A 21,665-nucleotide genomic window follows, 5' to 3' on the forward strand; every position below is an offset into this window, starting at 1 on the left:
ACACTGAGAAATTCCACAGAACATGGCGGGCGGTTTGCTGCGGGTGCCTCTAGAGCTTTGCCAGGGCTCAGGCAGTACCAGACCCATCTTTCTGGAGGGGCAGGGACGTGGTAAGCAAGCAGTGGTTCCTGGGGACTGTGGCTGCCTTCTCAGCTCCAAATTCTGGGGCCCTTTTTAGACTGATGGGCTGACGTCGGTCTAACCACAGCCAGGGCCTCTGCCCCTTCCCAGGATGACAGGAAGCTGGTGTCGTGAGTGGCCCTTTCCCAAGGCTGCACTTTGAATGGCCTCCACCTCCCAGGGATGTGGGGAGGGTTAAAGAATGCACACAGAGCACACAGCACACAACAAACATCGGTTATGATTACTTGTGGACTGTACTTCAAATTTATTCAAACTTACGTGAAAGAAGTGTTTGTGAAACATGATGTGACTGTCATGCGGCCTTTGTATCACCTCCTTCCGAGCCATTCTATCGCTGGGCATAAGAAATCTCTTAGTAGTCAGCTTTACTTTCAGCTAATTTGCCTGGTGAACCTGAAGAGATACGTGTAAGCCCCATCCTCCCGCCCTGCCATGGGTTCCGTCTGCATGAGCGTGGCAGCAAACTTAGACGGGTGAAGAATCTTGAATTGATCTAAGCCCTTTAGAAACCTGTTGGCGTCTTCCCATTACATTTGGGGGTAACAGAGACCCCAAAAGACACGGTCTGAAAGAGGGAATGCAGGCTGGGCTCCAGGGTTTGCTTGATTTAGTGAGTGTTTTGCTGCTCTTCCCTTCAGCTTTCCAAGAACCCGGCTTCATCTTTAGAGGAAACCCCGTGGCCGGATTTCTAGCTGCTCATCCAGGAGAGACAGGCTGGTTCTTGTAGCTCTGACAAACACAGAAGCCTCAGCAATTTCTAACTCAGACACTTACTCAAAGACCAGGTATTTTTTAAAATTAATCACTCAATTAATTAATATTTACTTATTTTATTTTTGGCTGCGTTGGGTCTTTGTTGCTGCATGCGGGCTTTCTTTAGTTGCGGAGAGCGGGGGCTACTCTTCGTTGCAGTACGTGGGCTTCTCATTGCGGTGGCTTCTCTTGTTGCGGAGCACGGGCTCTAGGTGCACGGGGATCAGTAGTTGTGGCTCACGGGCTCTAGAGCGCAGGCTCAGGAGTTGTGGCGCACAGGCTTAGTTGCTCCGCAGCATGTGGGATCTTCCCGGACCAGGGCTCGAACCCGTAGCCCCTGCATTGGCAGGCGGATTCTTAACTACTGCACCACCAGGGAAGCCCAAGATGAGGTATCTTTTAGCAACAGCATGAACCAGGATCCATAAACGGTGAGTGAAAACATCATTAGAAACCAGGAAGCCTAAAATCCCAAACCCTATGGCTCTTGTTCACGATCCAGTGGCCTTAGTTTTTGACGAAATTCCAATGAACCTGGTTACCTGGTTTCCTAGGTCATGACAGCTGAAAAGCAGCACGTGAGTAGGTCAAACTAGCTTTTAATAAACAGTGGTAATGTGTGACCTAAGGAATTACAGAAAGCAATCTAGAATAATTTATCGTGGAGGCAATGGAGTCAAGAAAGGAATTCTAGACCAGCCCTCCGGTCTGCTTGGCTTCGGGTCCCTAACTCAGTACTGGCTTAATAAGCAGCAGGCCCTGTCACTCTCGGCTTCAACTCCCTTCTCCCTAAAATGGGTTATTGTGAAGATCAGGAAAATAATGGACAGCAGTGCTTAAGTGCTGAATGAGCATGCATTAATGATGACTGGGGTGTGTGTACAAAAGTCATAAAGCAAGGGTTAAGCATATGCTCTGCTCTACAAAAGCAGGCAGGTATAACAAACATTTTAGAGAGAATTTCATTTGGAAACACACTTAATGTGAACAATTACTAGGGAGATATATGATTAACACTGTTTTCCTTTTCCCTATGTCCCATAATGATCACATTTTACTTTCTTCCCTCCCTCTTTCCTTCCTTATCATCCTAGATGCCTGGCACATATGACAGCTCAATACACATCAACTGAGTGAATTTGGGAAGTGACCTGGAAGGTTAAGTCCCCTGTAAAACAGTGTTTTTGGTCATGATTAGACCCGTACCCTCCATCTGGGGAAAACTCAGAGGAATAAATGGAGTTGTTTTGTTCTCTCACCTCACTCCCTCTCAGCAGTAGGAGGCTCTGGCAAAGTGTAGCAACTCATTCAAAAGTTCCTATTTCTGTAAATTCAATAAAAACACAATTAAAATTTAGTAGGTGCTAAAACTTGGTTTTGAACTTTTATTAAAAAAATATATTTGCAAACATATAAAATTTAGGATGAAAAATGCTCATCTGAAAACAGGTAATAACTTAATATTTGCAAACATACACAGATGGTATAAAATCCATACCATTAAAAATGTTAATGATGCTGTATTGCGCTCATGGAACAAAAATCTTGCTGTAATCCCAGAGCTTCTCATGCTCACATTTCAGGGCGCTGAGACTCTGGTACACTGAAGGTCATGAGAGCCACATGGCCAAAGCAGGAATACAGAATAAAAAACCATTTAGAACACATACTGTTAAAAACACGTTTCTTCAGGAATCACACAGATAAAAGGGAAACACAATTTTGGATTTTCCCCATTCAAAGTGAACGATATTGCATCATAGCATTTCAAATGAAGATGTCAAATACAAAACCGAGTGAAACATTGCACACATCTCTCCTGCTGAATTTGCTGAAAAACAGGCTCCTTGAGGCCCCGGCCCACTCAGGGAAATGTTCTCAAGCACAGCTTTAAAAAGCTCAGTGTAAGTTGCTTTACTTGTTTCAGATCTTAACGTTTTAGATACCTGAAAACACAGGGCACTATTGGTTCCAGAAGGCCCTTTGAATACAACTGAAGAAAACCAAAGACAAGTAAGAAAGAAACACGTGCTCAGCAGCAAACGCGCAGCAAGAATGCAGGACACACGTCCCTGTGATTCCTCGTCTTCACTCACGTGGACTGAGCCCACTCGTGCCTATGCCGCCTCTCATTCCTCTGTGTTTCATTTTGCCCAGAGTTACAGTATGATGGCTAATTTTGTTTTTTAAGCAGTTAGGCACCTTCAATTTCATGTTGCATTGTTAGTAATACAATGGCAGTTATGGCCTCTACTACCAAAATGAGAAAATTTCAAACTACATTCTTTGGGGAGGAGAGTAATAAAGCTGCATGGTTTAAAAATATTTACCTAGTAGAAGATTTGATGGGGTTTAAAATTTTTACAAGAATACATGGGTGGAAAAAGAACAATTCTTGACATGCAAAATCGGGTCATATTCTAAACTTAGCCTGTGCATCCTCCAGCAGAGAAGGACCCAGGTCAACTTGGGCTCTTAACAAAACCCCACTCCCAAAAGCCTTCCAAAGTAAGCCATGGACACTCACATTCACATGCAGACGGCATGAATGCTTCTGAAACTGACAGTCACTTGAAAACCTAGGATTCAAAGTCACACCTTACAAACGTCGGGAGAGATGCACAATGAGGAGGAGCTTCTTCCTTAAAGGAAAGGAGCAAGGCTGTTTGGGAGGTGGGAGTCCATTCAAAGACACCACATTAACTACAACCAAAGAAGAGTAGTGCCACCCACCCAGGTGAGGGGGGGCATACAGACGGTCACGGTGACCTAAATGCAGGTCACCTGCAGTTCTGCAAACCTAGCAAGAAGCATCTCTGTTTTGGTGTCCATTTTGATTCAACTAAGGTTTAAAACTAAGATTCCAGTAAAGTCACTGCAGCAATGTAAACATGCAACCTAAACTAGCATGAGGTTCTGGACAGAAGCCTGAACGAGGAATAAGGCAACTGAACTGCGACTTTCGGGCCAGGGTCATCCAACTGCAACTGTTCAGGCTTGGCCTGACTTCTCTAGGGACTCATTCTGGCCTGAACTTCCTAGTCATCATGACGGTGAACTTCTGGCTTCTGAATTTTCAAAATGCTTTGAATACATAAATCTGGGAGTTGAAACAGGTTTACCCTTTTCAAGTCTCCATGACTTGGGCACTTAAAAATTTACTTTCACACTAAGGAAACCTTATCACAGATTCTCTTTACTGTCTGTCATATTCATTACTTGGATTAAAGGGTGAAAATTAACAGATTTGATTAAAGACCCTCTTCAGGATATTCTCTCAACTCTCTCATAATATTGTCCATACTCAAATCATCATTTCAATTCAAATGTCTATCATAACAAGAATCCCTCGATTCTTCCGCTTACCAAAGCCCACTGAGACTACACCTGGGATGCGAGCAAACCTACCAGGGCAACTGTTTTCTGAGAACAGTCACGTGGCTCCCTGGACACCATCTCCTGGTGTCAGCAACACTTCACGTCTTACTGTAACTTTCTCTTTCCCAAGTGACACGCAAGCAATTCATTTTTGGTTGCTGAATTTACACACTACCTTTGAAAACAAACTATTCCTAATGGAGTATGAGAACTTAAAAGCTTCCCTGACTTTTCCACAATTCACAAATAACTAGGTAAATGCAATAGAAGACACTAAATTGGGAAGCAGAAAAGTTGCTCAGGAAGCATGTTTAGATTAACAAAAGCCAATCAAGGTATTCTTTATGCTAAAAAACTAAGAGCAAACTAAAACAAGTATGTAATTCACAAGTAATTTTCTAAAATCTCAGCTAGAAAAAAAAAAATCTGTGGACTTAAGATTGAGTTACCATTAAAGCTTAAATGATTGTTCCCGAGGAACCATTACATCTGTCAGCATTATTCACAGCTAATCCTTATGCTAGCTGGTTGAGCCAATTGGGTTTTACCCCATCATTAAATAGTGCTCAGAAAAGTAAGCAGTGCATCTTAATTGGTTAAATACTACAAAATGACCTGTATCATAGAAACGAAGACACTTTCATTCAAAGAATATCTTAAAATTACTATTGCTGAAATAAATCAAAATCTACATTAAAATATTACTAATCACCATTACATGCCATAAAAGAATAAATATAAATCATGGCGGATCAATAGCAGCATAACAAAGCATCTTTACATATTTTCACACTTTGGGCTGCAAAAGTACTCACAGCCTAGGAATACATTGGTAAAGTTCTGAATTTCACACTTTGTTTTTAACTCCATATTCTATAATAAAGTAAGGGCAGTGTGAATAACAGCTCCCTTTTCTGCATAGCTTTAAAACTGTTCTCAGTAGACTTGAGGAATGGAACCAGAATGGCTTTGTCAGATTGGTCCACTGGTCCTTTTGTCAAAGTGTTAAGGAAAACAATTAACAATGACTTCTCACTGTGTTTAGACAGAAAAGGAAAATAAGGCTATGATTCACACACAAATTTAACATTTTCAAAACCACTGGAGAGTAACTTAAAGTGAAGATTTCTGACAGAATTCCGGCCTTACCAGTCCCAGCCTTTATTTCAAAGGTGTGCCACGCCTGCTCCCATACCATGACAGGGCCTGCAGGGCCCGATTCCAATGTATCCCCGCACTGGGAGCCTGCTACATGGCAGCACTGGGGACACTTAAAAACAAAACACAATTAAGAAATTTCAGAACTTTTAAGGCCCAAGTGAGGCGTTCATATAAAATATACTTCACTTGAACAAATCAGTCCTAATTTGCCAGCTTAAACTCTGACCCTTAAAACACGTAGCTACTTTGCACAGAGCTGACTTCTGCTCTGTTCTGAACTTGACTATCAGCCCAATGCTCAAGTTTTTAGAGGGGGAGTGGAGGGGAGAGGGGTGCAGGCTGGGCTGAACTCTGACTGCTGCAAGGCTGGTGACCCCTTTTCCCTAAGACCTTGAACGTGAAAGTGAGTTGAAAATCAGATTCCTTATTTCACAAACTTGCTTAGATCTGATGAAAACACCCACACAACTCAACACAATGGTTTTTTTTTTTTTTTTTTTTTTTGTTAAAACAAAGGTCTGCTGGTGATGCTTCACAGTGAAACCTCCATTATCACTGGGAACGTCACTTGGAAAACATTCTTAAGGAATGAGTCTCTTTCTCATAGGCTCAATTTCAGGATTCTCAAAACTCAATGTTCTGTTTAGAAGTTTCCATGATGAGGCCTATTTGTTTCTGAGGTCGACATTCTGCCTTCGTATTTACTCTGCTCCAGTCATAGGTTGTGGTTGTCTTTGTTCTTGGTCAGAACCTGCAAGTAGACTTCATGAAGCGTACTGAGGAAGCTGGAATCATTCTGGAAGAGATGGTAATGTCACATTTACCTCATTAGAGCTTACTTTCTTGATAACAGCTTAGGAAGAAGCTGTATACATGATGTGTATAACTAATTACCCAAAGAATCCCACCACCCAGAGATAACCATCATTAATATTTTGGAATTCACTCAGATATTTTTCCACCTGGAGCATATGCCCAAGAAGAGAGAAACACTGGTTCTGGCTAGTCTTGAATTTTCTTTATGAACTGATTTTCTAAGAAGTCATACAATTTTTTTATTTTTAAAGAATGAAATTCAAAGACTAAACTGATATCCTACATACCTTAATTAGATGTATTAATGTATCCTGGAGCTGAGACTTGCTGAGGATAATGGAAGGCTTTCTCTGATTTTCTGATGTTCCAACAGTGAGAGGAGAAGGGGAGCTTGCTTTCCTCTCAAGGTCTGAGGACCTTGTAACTGTCTGCTGGAAAACACTTGGGGACAGCAGGACTGAGGACACTGCCGAAGTTGTTGCAGGAACCAGTGGGGGGCCTGCCACCTGCAGGGGAACAATGGTCATTTTGCACCGAAGTGTGGAAGCCAGCAGCCACGTCCAGAGCGGTGGACGCCTGATAACAAGCATAAGCAGCAGGAGACTGGAGCCCAGAGTCCACTGCTAACTATTTGGGGTTCAGATAAACATTCAGGAGCAGCATCTGGGCATTTTACGTCTGGTTAGGAAGCTTGTGAGCTGAAGGATAAAGAGTCCATCTATATGATAAGGATGCCCTACAGTTGTTATGAGAAGCCAAGCCCAATCATCACAGAAGGGGAATCTGATAAATAACAGCAGGGTATGCACAGTAGGAATAGTCCTGTGATAAATCAAACGTGAAGTTTTTCCATGAGGGGCACAGAAATGACTGGAAGAGGGTGTGAAGGAACTTCCTGAGGTGATGGAAATGTTACATACCTTGGCTGGGTCGTTACCCAGGGGATATAGGTATGTTAAAACTCAATTAAAAAATCTGCATTTTATTATATGTAAGTTTTATTTCAATAAAAAGAGAATTTAAAAAAACCCAGTTATATGAAGCACTAGTTTCTTTCATTTAAAAAATATTTATTTATTTGGCTGTACTGGGTCTTAGTTGGGGTACGCGGGATCTTTTAGTTGTGGCATGTGGGATCTAGTTTCCTGACCAGGGATCAAACCTGGGCCCCCCTGCATTGGGAGCGCGGAGTCTTAGCCACTAGACCACCAGGGAAATCCTGAGCCTTAGTTTTTTTGGTGGTGTTCAACGTATTTATTATACCATTACAGGTATCAAAGATACATTTTAAAAACATAAATCTAATATCTATCTCCTTTCATTTAGATGTACTTCTGGGCTAATAACGGCTAACCATCAGAATACACAAAAGAGTAATAATTAGTATTTTAAATAATTCTCACATTTTGATACAGTCAACAGAGAGCTATATATTTTTTTCCTCCTATCTGTCACCCTCCTCATTTACAAATAGCCAAGAGCTTGCCATAGTTTTGAGAATGTGGTTTCTGGGTTCTGAGCCATTTGGTTTGTTGTTTTGGTGCAACACCAGGCTGAGAGCTCCCGCCGATCACCATGCAGCAGGACAAGCTACAGAAAAGACCCGTTAACAAGACCAGTCAGAAGCTGGCTATACTTTAAATTCTGAGACTTGAGGAGTGGTGTAAAGGCTCAAAGGCAAAAGGAATGTAAAAGTTTAAGAACTGAAAAAAATAAGTGTGCATGTCAAGGCTGGTAGGTAATGGAGGATGACGGCAACTTTTAAAAAATGAGGCAGGGGAGAAACAGCAAGACACAGAGCACACAGGCCTGGGAGGCTTTGTCGTCAGAGCAACGGGAAGCCAAAGAGAGCAGCGTAGTGATGCTGCCTTCTGTTTACTGAGACACCACAGCTCTTCCAGGGCAAAGACAATCTCATACGCATAGGGACCAGGCTGACTTGCTCTCAGCAGTCGCCCATTCACAAACACTGAGTGAGTGCCCCTGCTGTGGCCCACCCTGCCCTCCCATACACACAGTCAGGGAAGACATCACTGCAGACAGATGCCTTGAGGCCTACAGAGGCCACAGCAATGAACTCTGCCTAGGGGAGCAGGAGGGGGCATCTAAGATGGGCCTAGGCTTGAAAGCTAAAACTTTTCACTCAAGTGACAATGTTTTACTTCACACTCAGCAGAAGAACTTAAACATACTGTGCTCTTCAGAAAAAGGGAATCCTTACCGGGATGGCACTGGATAACATCTTAGGCTGGGCAAAAACTTCAGGATCCTGGTTTTGCTGCATAGACTGCAACGTTTAAAAAGAAAAGGTGAACAGATGTAGCAAGTTTCAATTAAGATTTCTTAGTTACTGTGGAAAAATCTAGGTTAGCAGCAGTAAGGAATAGTTCAGACATGAACTGGTTCCTAGACTCCTGAGGGGAGAGGCTGACCAGAACTTGTGACAATGCAGGATGAGAGCTCTGGGACAGTACCCGACCCCCTTCAGTTCCACCCGAGAACAGGGGTGCGTGCAAAGTCTTGAAAGTGTCTCTAAGGAAAAAGCTGAAACCTGTGTCTCTCATAAGAGCTGGGACAGCCCAAGCCTATTTTTGCTGTTGAGGCTGTAGAGATGCAAGATCCTGGCAGTGTGATACCTCCTGATAAGGTGATTTAAACTTTGGACAGGTGGCACTAAATAGTCTTCATACAGAGTCACACTTCAACATGCTGAATTTTATCCCCATTCACTGGGAGACAAAAAACTTCCTGTGTAGAGCAAATACATTAGAACTCAATAAAGCCCAAGGTCCTAAAATTCAATACTGCCACATAAATGAAAATGTACATGTCTGTAAGCTTCCCTTGCAAGGAGGCATGCTGGAGAGCAGGGTGCTATCCCAGAGGTCAAAATCTGGAGGGAGTGGCATTCACCACTGCTGGTTGTACTTCCAGAAGAACAGGAACAGTGGCAGCAGACACACTGCAGGGGTGTGATACCTACCTGTTAAACAGAACATTTTCTCTCCTCCTTATACTGCAGACAGAAATGGCAAAAAATGACAATTTAATGATGTAACCGGGACACTAGGTTTCCCCTTTTTCTGTACAGAATTTCAATGGAATGGAAAAAATACTCCATTAACTAAGAAATAATATTCAATTATTATGATGGGTTCTTCTATATAATATTATTTGGTAAAATGTTAAGAGTTGGGGATTATAATTATTAAAGGGCACGAGACTAAAACCCTGAAAGGTTCTACCCCCTTTCAGTTCTGTGATCTTGCACAAGTCACTTCCAACTCTGACCTGACTTCCTCATTTGTAAACTCACCGACCTTATAAATTGAGGGACAAGCCTCTTCTTCACCCCCACACCCACTTCACCACTAAGTCCCACTGATCCTACTTCTTAACAAATCCACGTGTCCACACTCCCCAGTGCAGGCCCCCACCAGCTCAAGCCTGGGTGACTGCCCCAGCCTCCTTCCTGATGGGTCATTCTACTTCCATCTTCTCCTTTCCCGGCACACCACCCTTGGCTCAAAGCACTTAAAAGACTCCCTAGGGCCCTTAGAACAAACCTCTAACTCCTTGACACAATTTACAAAGTGTTGCTCATCAACGAATACCTGCTCCCCTACGTTTCTTTCCACGTAGATCCAGCCGCAGTGCAAGTTCAGCAAAAGCCCTCTCATGTCCAGGCCTCTGTATGTGCTATTTTCCTTGCTTCCACACACTCTTCCTACTTCTAGAATAGGTCTGGCTAACTTCTACTGAGTCTTCAGATCTCAGCTGAACATCAGTTTCCTGAGGAAGCTTTATTTGACCCCAGACCTCCAAATTTGGGATGGTCTGATGGCAGCCCTAACGCTCCTGGCATAAGGCAGGCACTCAGTGAGAGTACTGAGGAAGCCAGGGATGGAACAAAGATTGGGATAATCTGGATCCGTGGTCCCGAGTCAAATAAGGACTTCTGGAACTGTTAGGCAAAAATAAACAAAAAACCCTAAAATGTACACCCGGGAAGGAAAATACAGTTTCTTAGCTTTTATCAGTTGAAATAACTTTGGGAAGTGAACTGAGTTACAACACCAGTTACCAACGGTCTGGCTGATCACTGCAAGGCTTATCTCTCCTTTCTTCTAGCTCCTGACACACTCAACAGCTGTCTCTTTAAACAACTCTGTCTCCTGTCAATTAAAATCCAGGTCTTTGCAGTTTCATCCCACCCAGTTACAGCCCCCCACCCTCCTGCCAGTACCTGAAGGGGAGCAAGCACCATGTTGCTCAGGGAGGCTGAGGCTCTCGCTGCTGCTGTCTTCGTGGGAGGCTCTATGAAGCTCTCAGGCGTGGCCAGCTGGCCAGCTGCTGCAGAAAAGCTGGGTGCCACTGCAGCTTTCCCAAGTGACTGTGTCTGTATTTGGTCATGCTGTGGGGTCAACCTGAGTTTCTGGAGAAGATCAACGCTTGGGAGGGATGTACCAGCTGTGTTTGTCACACTCAGCGGGGCCCTGAATGGGCTCTGGCTGGCAGTCAGACTGGTGTGGCTCAGCTCAGGGACTGGCTGACTCAGAAGTGGAGACCTCTGTCTAGGTGTGCTCTTCACTGCTTGCATCATGGTGGTGTTTCGGGGTAGGCTTGGGGGAGCCTGTCCAGTAGAAGCTTCTGCTGGTAGAGTAGGACTAAGCACAGGGTGCAACGGGATCGCATAGCTTGGGGCCTGCTTTTCGCTGGACTGTGTGATGGAGGCAGGAGTGATTAGCACCGGGGTGGTGACTTCAGGCTGGACTGAGTGGTGGGCAGCAGGATGGACACCCAGGTTTTCCGACTGAGGGGCCCCTCCTGGCTCAAAGGAAAATGGTAGGAACGAGCTGGGCTCTTTCTGGGAGGCATCTCCTGGCAGCTTCTCCACTTCTTCTGAATCCAGACCCAAAACTGTTGGCTGTTCCTTTGGCAAAGAGGTTCCAAATAATTCTTCCACTGTCAGATGTTTGTGTCCAGACGGAGCAGACTGAAAAACAAATCAAACCACCCAATGAAAGAAATCTCTTGCAAACCAGCGCAACTAAACTTCTTTTCCATCAACCAAAACAGTTTGCAGAAGCAAGGTTGGGTGGAGTCTGAAAATAGGAAGTGGAACAAACTGAAGATGTCCTCAGGATTAAGGCCTAGGTACATCTATCTGGTCTCCCCAAGGTGGTGGACAGAAATCTGCATTAGTAGTAAAATTCCAATTTTCCGGACTCTAGGTGATAGCTTAGAATTCACCTTTTTTTTTGTTGGCAAACAGATATAAGGTGAAGGGGCAATTACTTTACTTCAAAGTTAATTGTGCCTAATTGTCCTATGTCAGTCACACATGGTAGGGAAATTACACTCAAGAGGACAGAGGGACCAAATGCTGATCAAGCAATCCTACCTTTATTTTCATGATTTTTGACTAAAAGGTAGGCATTGCACCTTGAGGACTAGGCTTCAAATACCAGAAAATAAAATTAACTATTAAAAAAAATTAAAGTATAGCTAATACAACATTATATTAGTTACAGGTGTACAACATAGTGATTCAGTATTTTTATAGATCGTACTTCATTTAAAGTTATTATAAAATATTGGTTATGTCCTCTGTGCTGTACAATATATCCTTATATCTCATTTATTTTATACATAGTAGTTTGTACCTCTTAATCCCCTACCCCGATCTTGCCCCTCCCAATTTAACCATTTTTTAAATAGCTAGCCATTCCTCCTTCCTACTCCCAAATCACAGAATCCTTAAGAAAAAGCAAAGCATTTAAGCCTGAACATGTTAAATTTACATATATTTTAGTGATCTGGCTTATTGATACCACTGCAACGACTCAAAGGAGAAATATTCATGCTTCCCACTTGTGAGCTTTCCTGCCCCTTCCCTTCAAGCAGTATTGCTGAATTCATTTAACCTTTATTTGCTGAGTATGCACAGGGGGGCAGGTCCTGCTCTGACCTGGGCCCAAAGGACATACCAGGAAGTAACAAAAAAAAGTCCTACCCTGACAGAGCTTACATTCTCTTAGGAGACAAAGTACTCTGAGAACACAAGCAGCCTCAACTTATGGTTTTATCCCTAAAGTGTATGGACTTCTTAGTTGTTTACATATATGTTTACATGAAAAAAAAATTCACTGAAAACACATGATTTTCAGGGCCCCAGAAAGTCTATAAAGGCCTTCAAGTACACTGCATCTGAAATACAATGATGATAACACTATGGTATGATCCCATTTCTACAGGAAAACAAGCTCAGTTTTCCCCCAATGTTTGCTGCGTCCACTTGACAAATAATTAATGGTGTTAACCAGTTGCCAGGGGCATTGGGCTGTGAAGGGTGGGGAGAAGAAGAGAGAGGGAGCTTCTGGGCAGCAGGCTCTTAAGGGAAGGGGGTTAGGGATCCCCTTTGTTGAGGGACAACAGGGAAGGGAGGACTGAGCATGCAGGGGAGCTTACACATAAGGGACAGAAAAAGTTTCGGGGGCGCCGCTGTCCATTTTCTCCCTGGTGTGAGGGCAGAAGCACCTGCTGGGTGAGAGAGAGGTGGCCGGGAGAGCGTAGGTGGTGCGGAATAGCCGTTGTGGAGGAAGAGGCAGAAGCCTCCTCCAGTTGTAAAAAATTACAATTTCGTACCGAACCATTATATCTCAGAAAATAGTCAATGAAGAGAATTCTATTAATATTAAAGCTAACATAATTTATCTTGGCAAGTTAATGTGACAAGAGGCTTTGTTTAGGTGAAGGAACTCTCACATGGCACATTCAGGCCCCCGCTAACAATGCCGTAGCGAGACTAGTAAGACTGTCTTGTCACAACACTTTCTAGCACTTCAGGGGATTTTCCAGATTCACAGTCTTACTCCAAATACTAGGCAGCACTAACACCTCATCATACACTGTGGATGTGAAGAACTGCAAAAGACTATATGGTTTCATATCCTTACATTTTTACTTCTGGAAAACTGCAGAGCTTAGGATCTGAAATAAAAAGTACCTAGGTTCAAGTACCAGCTGTTAACTGGTAAAATTACAGCATTTCTATGTAGTTCCCTCATTTGAAAACTGAGGGCAACTGTGGCTAATTGCCTCACAGAGCTGTTGTAAAAATTAAGTTCTCGATATAATGTCTGGTGCCCAACAAGCATTCAATAATTGGGAGTTGGCTATTATCATCCTTATATGAACCCAGATACAGTCTTTTTTTTTGCTGCAAAAAGTTTTATTGTTTCCATTTGGTCCGAGGCTTGGGAGAGGGCTCCAGGGTGGTTAAAAAGTTGCCTAGTGGCTGCAGAGAGGGGTTTCAGGCAGAAGCCCTGACACCAGAGGGGCTCCTCAAAGGCCGCTGGGCTCTGGAGGCTCTTAGTCGTGCTTGAAGGTGAGACTTTCGAAGAGATACTTGCCCAGCCCAGCCTGGGGACCAAACAGCCTGTGGAGGTTGGTCAGGCGGTGACTCATCTTCTTGATGAGTTTCACCTCCTTATCTAGGAAGTGGCTCTCCAGGAAGTCACAGAGGTGGGGGTCTGGGCGGGCAGAACCCAGGGCATGCAGATCCAAAAGGGCCTGGTTCAGGTTCTTCTCCAAGAGAATGGCAGCTTCCAAAGTGTCCTGGGTTTGTACTCCACTCATCTTGAGATGGCTTCTGCATGTCCTCGAAGAGGACACAGCTGCCACACTGGTTTTGCATTTTCAAGAGACGCTGGGCACCCTCGCACTTCTTCCCCACCAATTCGCAGAAAAAGTGGCCCATGCCCTCCAGAGCCACGACGTCGCAGTTGAAATAGAAGCCCCGAGAGGAGGTAGGTGCAGGAGGCCCGCAGATGCATGCTGACCAGGCAGTTGATGGCGGCCTCCACCTTGGTGGAATAATTCTGACGAATCTGGGAGCTCAGGGTTGATCGGTAATAAGGAGTTAAGCTCAAAAAATGGTGTTAGCTGGTCCTGGTGGCCAAGGATAGCTGAGTGGCTGACTCCGAAGGTTGGGAATGGAAAAAAGGTTGGAGGGTGGTAGGAGGCTGGAGCAAGGGGCGTCCCTGGGTCTGTTCCGTCCAAACACTGTTGAAGCAAGAGACAGATCTGCGGGACCGGTGAGCACATTGCCCCACATATACTCTTAACAGCAATTATGATAAATCTGTGTGTGGATATGTTTTAAAGAACATCAAATAATATGTGGGGATATTAAAAATCTATCAAATCCTTTTAGAATATCATCCCTTATAATGCAAAATAATAACAACAAAACCACTTGATGGGATATGGAGGCTGTGCTATTATAAATCACCCCATTGTTCCCTGAGGCAAGGAGTCATTAAAGACACAGCTGTTTGTTCAAAATTCACTGGTAACATTTCAAAACCATTCAAAGAAATCCGAAATAGACAATGAAATCTGATATGGGACAGATGTCTCTTTCTCTCTGTCCAGGCCACATAACTGTAGTAGAATGCATAGGTTCCAACCCCAAGCTGAACACTGTGATCTACTCACTTTTGGATCCCTGGCATCATAAATGTCTGCTGATGAGCAGAGAGACAATTCCTTCCCCCTTCCCATTTCTAAAAGTTATGGTAAAATATACATAACGAAAGTTACCATTTTAACCATATTTAACCATATTTATACCTAAGTGTAAAATTCAGTGGCATTCAGAATACTCACAATGCTGTCTATTTACAGAAGTTTTTCATCAACCCTAACAGAAACTCTGTACCCATTAAACAACTCCCTATCTTCTCTCCCGGTCACCCCCAATGCCCCACCCACAGACCCCGGTAATCTCTATTCTACTTTCTGTATCTATAAATTTGCCTACTCTACCTACCTTGTATAAGTGTAATCATACAATATTCGTCCTTTTGTGACTGACTTAATTTCACCTAGCATGTTTTCAAGGTTCATCCATGTTGTAGCAGGTATCAGAATTTCATTCCTTTTTATTTTTAATTTTTATTATTATTTTTTTGGCTGTGCCTCGCGGCTTGCGGGATCTTAGTTCCCTAACCAGGGATCGAACCTGTGCCCTCCGCAGTGGAAGCGCAGAATCCTAACCACTGGACCGCCAGGGTATTCCCAGAATTTCATTCCTTTTAAAGGCTAAATAACACTCCATTGTACGTATATACCACATTTTGTTTATCCATTCATCTGATGATTGACAATTTGTTTCCACCTCTTGGCTGTTATGAATAATGCTTCATAGAACATTAGTGTAAAAGTGTCTGTTTTAGTCCTTGTTTTCAGTTCTCTCAGGTACATATCCAGGAAAAGAATTGCTGGATCATATGGTAATTCCACATTTTAACTTTTTGAGGAACTGTCAAACTGTTCTCCAGGGCTGCTGTACCATTTTACATTACCATAACACTTGTTGGCCTTTTGTGTGTGTTATTTGGAGAGATGTCTATTCAGCCCTTTGCCCATTTTAAAAATTTATTTATTTATTTATTATTTTTTGGCTGCACCATGCAGCATGCAGGATCTTAGTTCCCCGACCAGGGACTGAACCCACGCCCACTGCAGTGGAAGCTCGGAGTCTTAACCACTGGACTGCCAGGGAAGTTCCCCCTTTGCCCATTTTTGAGTTGGGTTAATTCCTTTTTTACACATCATGTTTAGAACAAAATGGTGAAGACTGCTTGGCAAAAGAAGTGCTGGAGGGGCTTCCCTGGTGGCGCAGTGGTTGGGAGTCTGCCTGCTAATGCAGGGGACACGGGTTTGCGTCCTAGTCTGGGAAGATCCCACATGCCGCGGAGCAACTAAGCCCGTGAGCCACAACTACTGAGCCTGCGCGTCTGGAGCCTGTGCTCTGCAAAAAGAGAGGCCACAATAGTGAGAGGCCTGCGCACTGCGATGAAGAGTGGCCCCCGCTTGCCGCAACTACAGAAAGCCCTAGCACAGAAACGAAGACCCAACATAGCAATCAATCAATAAATAAATCTTTAAAAAAATAAAAAAAAAAAAATAAAAAAAAATAAAATAAAAAGTCCTAGTGATGAGTAAGAAATCGGACTATTCCTATAAAAAAAAAAAAAAAAAAAGAAGTGCTGGAAAACTACACTAATTCTTATTCATTAACGCAAATTATGTAGTTTATTTTTGCCACGCCACACGGCATGCAGGATCTTAGTACCCCAACCAGGGATTGAACCTGTGCCCCCTGCAGTGGAAGCGCAGAGTCCTAACCACTGGACTGCCAGGGAATTCCCAATTACGTAGATCTTAACCACCATATTCTTTTATATATATGTGTATATATATATATACACACGCTCAAACCAACATTTAGACATACCTACTTTAAAAATCACAGACCACATTGGGACTATCTTGCAGAAACTTAAGAGTCTTTTCCAGGGAAGAATACTATTTTATGTTATAAGAAAAGGAGCAATCAAACAATAGGACACGGAGAGGCCTCACCATGAGATACACCTTAGGCTTCATAAATGACACGATCCAGGTAGCAATTTTTACCTATCTAGTGGAACACAAATCAACTTTTGAACAACTAACATTACCCACATTTACATGTGAAATGTTTCTACACTTACACTTAAAAACTGGTATCTCTAGGGACTTTCCTGGTGGTCCAGTGGTTAAGAATCTGCCTTCCGATGCAGAAGACATGGGTTTGATCCCTGGTCAGGGAACTAAGATCCGACATGCTGTGGGGCAACTTAGCCTGCGTGCCGCAACTGAGTCTGCACGCCGCAAGGAAAGATGCCGCATGCCACAGCTAAGACCCGACAGAGCCAAATCAATCAATAAATAAATATTTAAAAAAAAAAAAATCACCTTCCAAGACGATTAGAATGGTGAATGTCTTATGGTGCTTGATGATAATGTTTATTTCAGTATAGAAAAACACAGCCTACTTTGAAGTATAAATTTAATAAATATTTACTTAATTAATACATATATCTAAGACTGTTGAAAAAAACTGGTATTTTTTTTTTAAAGTCTCTCTAAATCCTCCATTAAAAAATATATATATATTTATTTATTTTCTTTCTTTCTTTTTTTTTTTTTGGCTGTGTTAGGTCTTAGTTGCTGCACACAGGATCTTTGTTGAGGCATGCGGGATCTTTCGTTGCAGCACGTGGGCTTCCCTCTAGTTGTGGTGTGCAGGCTGCAGACCGTGTGGGCTCTGTAGTTGTGGCGTGAGGGCGGGCTCTAGCGTTGAGGCACGAGAGCTTAGTAGTTGTGGCGCACGGGCTTGGTTGTCCCACAGATCTTTTTTTTTTTTTTTTTTTTTTTAAGGAATTCCTTTATTTTTATTATTTATTTATTTTTAGCTGTGTTGGGTCTTCGTTTCTGTGCAAGGGCTTTCTCTAGTTGCGGCAAGTGGGGGCCACTCTTCATCGCGGTGCGCGGGCCTCTCACTATTGCGGCCTCTCGTTGCGGAGCACAGGCTTCAGACGCGCAGGCTCAGTAGTTGTGGCTCACGGGCCTAGTTGCTCTGCGGCATGTGGGATCTTCCCAGACCAGGGCTCGAACCCGTGTCCCCTGCATTGGCAGGCAGATTCTCAGCCACTGCGCCACCAGGGAAGCCCTGCCCCACAGATCTTAGTTGGGATCTTAGTTCCCTGACCAGGGATCGAACCTGAGTCCCCTGCTTTGGAAAGTGGATTCTTTACCACTGGACCACCAGGGAAGCCCCCAAAACTGGTATTTCTAATGGTACAAAATTTACTTCATATTAAAAAATGGGACTTCCTTGGTGGTCCAGTGGGTAAGACTCTACACTCCCAATGCAGGGCGCCCGGGTTTGATCCCTGGTCGGGGAACTAAATCCTGCATGCATGCTGCAACTAAGAGTTCGAATGCCGAAACTAAGGAGTCTGCATGCCGCAACTAAAAGATCCCCCATGCCTCAATGAAGATCCTTCGTGCCGCAACTAAGACCTGGCACAGCCTAAATAAATATAAATAAATAAGTAAATAAGTAAATAAATAATGAAACCATATGGTAGAATGCTGAATTCTGACGGCAAAAGCAGCAGAAAGTTTCCAATTTCTCCATGCTGCTTCCCTGCAACTTCTGTCAGGCCAGAGACAGATTCTCAGACTTTCTCTGGAATAGGGTGTGTGGTAAAGCTTTAGGGTTTCAGAGGTATCTCACATGAGGCAGAATAAATGAGGTTACAAGGGCAATAAGAGTTATCATAGACAGAACGCTCATTACACATGAGGCCCTGTGCTACACACTTTACACGCATTACTCTATTAATCGGTGAGGGCAGTACTATGATTATTGCCATTTTATAGATGATGACCAAGTACAACAACAGAACCAAACTCCAACCTAGTTCTAACAAGACAGTCCATATTCTTGACCATTATGCCACCATACTGAGATGTCCATCAAGCAGATGATAGGTTACCTACTCAACTGAATGGTGATATGATCCCCTGGGGAACAGAGGTGCAGCTAAGACTTGAATTACTAAGAGGTGGATACAAGTCAAAAGGTACGAACTTTTGGAAATATGTAACTGGCTGAATCAGTCGCAAGAGGCTGAGTGGGCAGAGCACGCGTCTCCACACAAACTCCCCAAAGCTTTATAGTCTCTGAGGTGGACAGGACCCTCTCTACACTTCTCTGCCTCTGATAAGAAAAACTGGCTGCATTCCTCTAGTAGCTGGGCTTATTTATTCATGGATTCATCTTCCATCATCCATAGAAAAGGTGAAATTTTATTCTTTACTCATCTTTAAAGACTGGATTCTGAGTTCTGTAATGCCTCACTTAAATCAAGATTTAGTCTGACCATGCCCCTGGGAAATGGAATTCAGTGAGTGACACCATATACGGTACTCAAAAAAATTCTAATAAACTGTATCAGGGGACTTCCCTGGTGGTCCAGTGGCTAAGACTCCGAGCTCCCTATGCAGGGGGCCCGGGTTCGATCCCTGTTCAGGGAACTAGATCCCGCATGCCGCAACTAAACATCCCGCTTGCCACAACTAAAAGATCACACGTGCTGTAACGAAGATCCTGCATGCTGCAGTGAAGATCCCGCGTGCCACAATGAAGACCCAGCAAAGCCAAATAAATAAGTAAATATTAAAAAAAAAAACCCCAAGAAACAAAACAACAACAACAACAAAACTGTATCAGATTTTCCACTGTTCCTTCCTCACCCCATAGCTCTTGCTGTTTAGAGAACTTCATATTTCTGTTTGGATTTATTGTGTCCATGTCAGATTTCCTACCTGATAGTGCCCTGGGCACACTAGAAGATACGATTATTCTTAACCATAGGAACCAAAAAGACAATACTAAACAAACTAGGGAAATAGTCCCAAGGGAATTTTAATAAGTGAATTATGAAACTGAAATAAAATTTGATACTATTAAGGCTTGACAGCATTACTTGCTCCTCAGCACTAGATGGCAGTGTTACTAAACCAACATACAATGTGCATGCAGGGCCGATTACAGACTTTAGCTAATTTTAGACATGGCTCTGACAATATCCAGATCTCAATATTTTACAAAATGCTGTCACTTTGGCTATAAAATGGAGTTTTTGAGGGTCTATTTCTTCATTTGGATCTCACAGTAAGTCTGTGAGTTAGGCACTGCAAGAATCCTTAATCCCATGATTCAGAAGGAAAGGGGAAGTGACTGGCCCACTGGCTGATAAACCAGACCAGAAGGAATCTGCTCCTTCCCTTGCCGCCTCTCTTAACATACATTTTTTAAAAATTAAATTTTATATAGCACTGCTTTTTTCTTTGATTTTTTTAAAACACAGCATTGCTTCTAATATATATTTGACCTTCAGGATCCTAAGTCCAAATACAGTAAAAATGGAGGAAAGGAATGTGGTACACAAAATGTGGTTTAACTTAATTACCATCTACATACCTAAAAACTTTATAGATACATTGCTGATGGGAATGTAAAATGGTACAGCCTCTCTGGAAAACAGTATGGCAGGGCAGTTTCTTATTAAACTAAAACATGCAATTACCAAATTACCCAACATTTGCACTCTTCGGCATTTATCCCAGAGTAAAGGGAATTTATGTACAAAAACCTGTATACAAATGTTCATGGAAACTTTATTCATAATAGTCCCAAACTGAAAACAACTCAGATGTCCTTTAACAGGTTAATGGTTAAAAATGTTAATTCCACTCAGCAATGACGGGGAACTATTGATATACGTAACAATTTCAATGAATCTCCAGGAGTTATGCTGAGTGAAGAAACATAATCCCCAAAGGTTATATATGATTCCATTTATAGAAAATTCTTGAAATGACAACATTACAGACCTGGAGACAGATTAGTCACTGCCAGGGGTTAGGGATGCCAGAAGAAGGCTGGGAGGGTGTGACATGTAAGTTAGCGCGATAACAAAAGGGCAACACAGAGGATTCTTGTGGTGATGGAAGTCTTCTGTATCTTGACTGTGGTGGAAGACATACAAAGCTCTACATGAGATAAAATTGCATAGAACTAAATAAACACATGCACATACACACAAATGAATACGAATAAAACTGAGGAAATGTGAACAAGATGGGTATATTGTGTCAATATTCTGGTTGTGATATTGTACTGTATTTTACAAGCTGTTATCAATGGAGTAAATGGGTAAAGGGGACATGCATCTTTCTGTATTATTTCTTTTTTCTTTTTCTTTTTTTCTTTTTAAACTATTTTTTTTTAATTAATTAATTTATTTATTTTTGGCTGTGTTGGGTCTTCGTTTCTGTGCGAGGGCTTTCTCTAGTTGTGGCAAGCGGGGGCCACTCTTCATCGCGGTGCGCGGGCCTCTCACTATCGCGGCCTCTCTTGTTGCGGAGCACAGGCTCCAGATGCGCAGGCTCAGTAGTTGTGGCTCACGGGCCTAGTCGCTCCGCGGCATGCGGGATCTTCCCAGACCAGGGCTTGAACCCGTGTCCCCTGCATTGGCAGGCAGATTCTCAACCACTGCGCCACCAGGGAAGCCCTCTGTATTATTTCTTACAACTGCATATTAATCTATAATTATCTCAAAATAAAAAGTTTAATTAAAAAACTATGGTTTTCTGGGACTTCCCTAGTGGTCCAGTGGCTAAGACTCTGTGCTCCCAATGCAGGGGGCCCAGGTTCAATCCCTGGTCAGGGAAGATCCCACATGCCGTGGAGCAACAAAGCCCGTGTGCCACGAATACTGAGCCTGCTCTCTAGAGCCCGTGTGCCACAACTACTGAAGCTTGTGCGCCTAGAGCCCGTGCTCTGCAACAAGAGAAGCCACCTCAATGAGAAGCCCGCACACCACAACAAAGACCAGCCCTGCTCGCCGCAACTAGAGAAAGCCTGTGTGCAGCAACGAAGACCCAACGCAGCCAAAAAAAAGGGTGGTGAGGGACTTCCCTGGTGGCGCAGTGGTTAAGAATCC

At 43.2% G+C, this 21,665-nt stretch overlaps 1 protein-coding gene across 1 annotated transcript in view; it reads right to left on the bottom strand.

The window, feature by feature from the left end:
* Positions 1-2,336: 2,336 nt before the first annotated feature.
* Positions 2,337-21,665, bottom strand: part of DCP1A (decapping mRNA 1A) — a 62,373-nt gene continuing 43,044 nt past the window's right edge. Inside the window, exons 7-10 of the mRNA XM_061196994.1 lie at positions 10,499-11,248; positions 8,474-8,539; positions 6,540-6,758; positions 2,337-6,232 (exon numbers count right to left, since the gene is read on the bottom strand). Of these exons, the coding sequence (XP_061052977.1) occupies positions 6,152-6,232; positions 6,540-6,758; positions 8,474-8,539; positions 10,499-11,248 (1,116 nt within the window). The 3' untranslated portion in view covers positions 2,337-6,151. The remainder of the gene's footprint in view (positions 6,233-6,539; positions 6,759-8,473; positions 8,540-10,498; positions 11,249-21,665) is intronic.

The sequence above is a fragment of the Eubalaena glacialis genome, chromosome 7 (assembly GCF_028564815.1).
Source record: "Eubalaena glacialis isolate mEubGla1 chromosome 7, mEubGla1.1.hap2.+ XY, whole genome shotgun sequence".
NCBI classification, from domain to species: Eukaryota; Metazoa; Chordata; class Mammalia; order Artiodactyla; family Balaenidae; genus Eubalaena; species Eubalaena glacialis.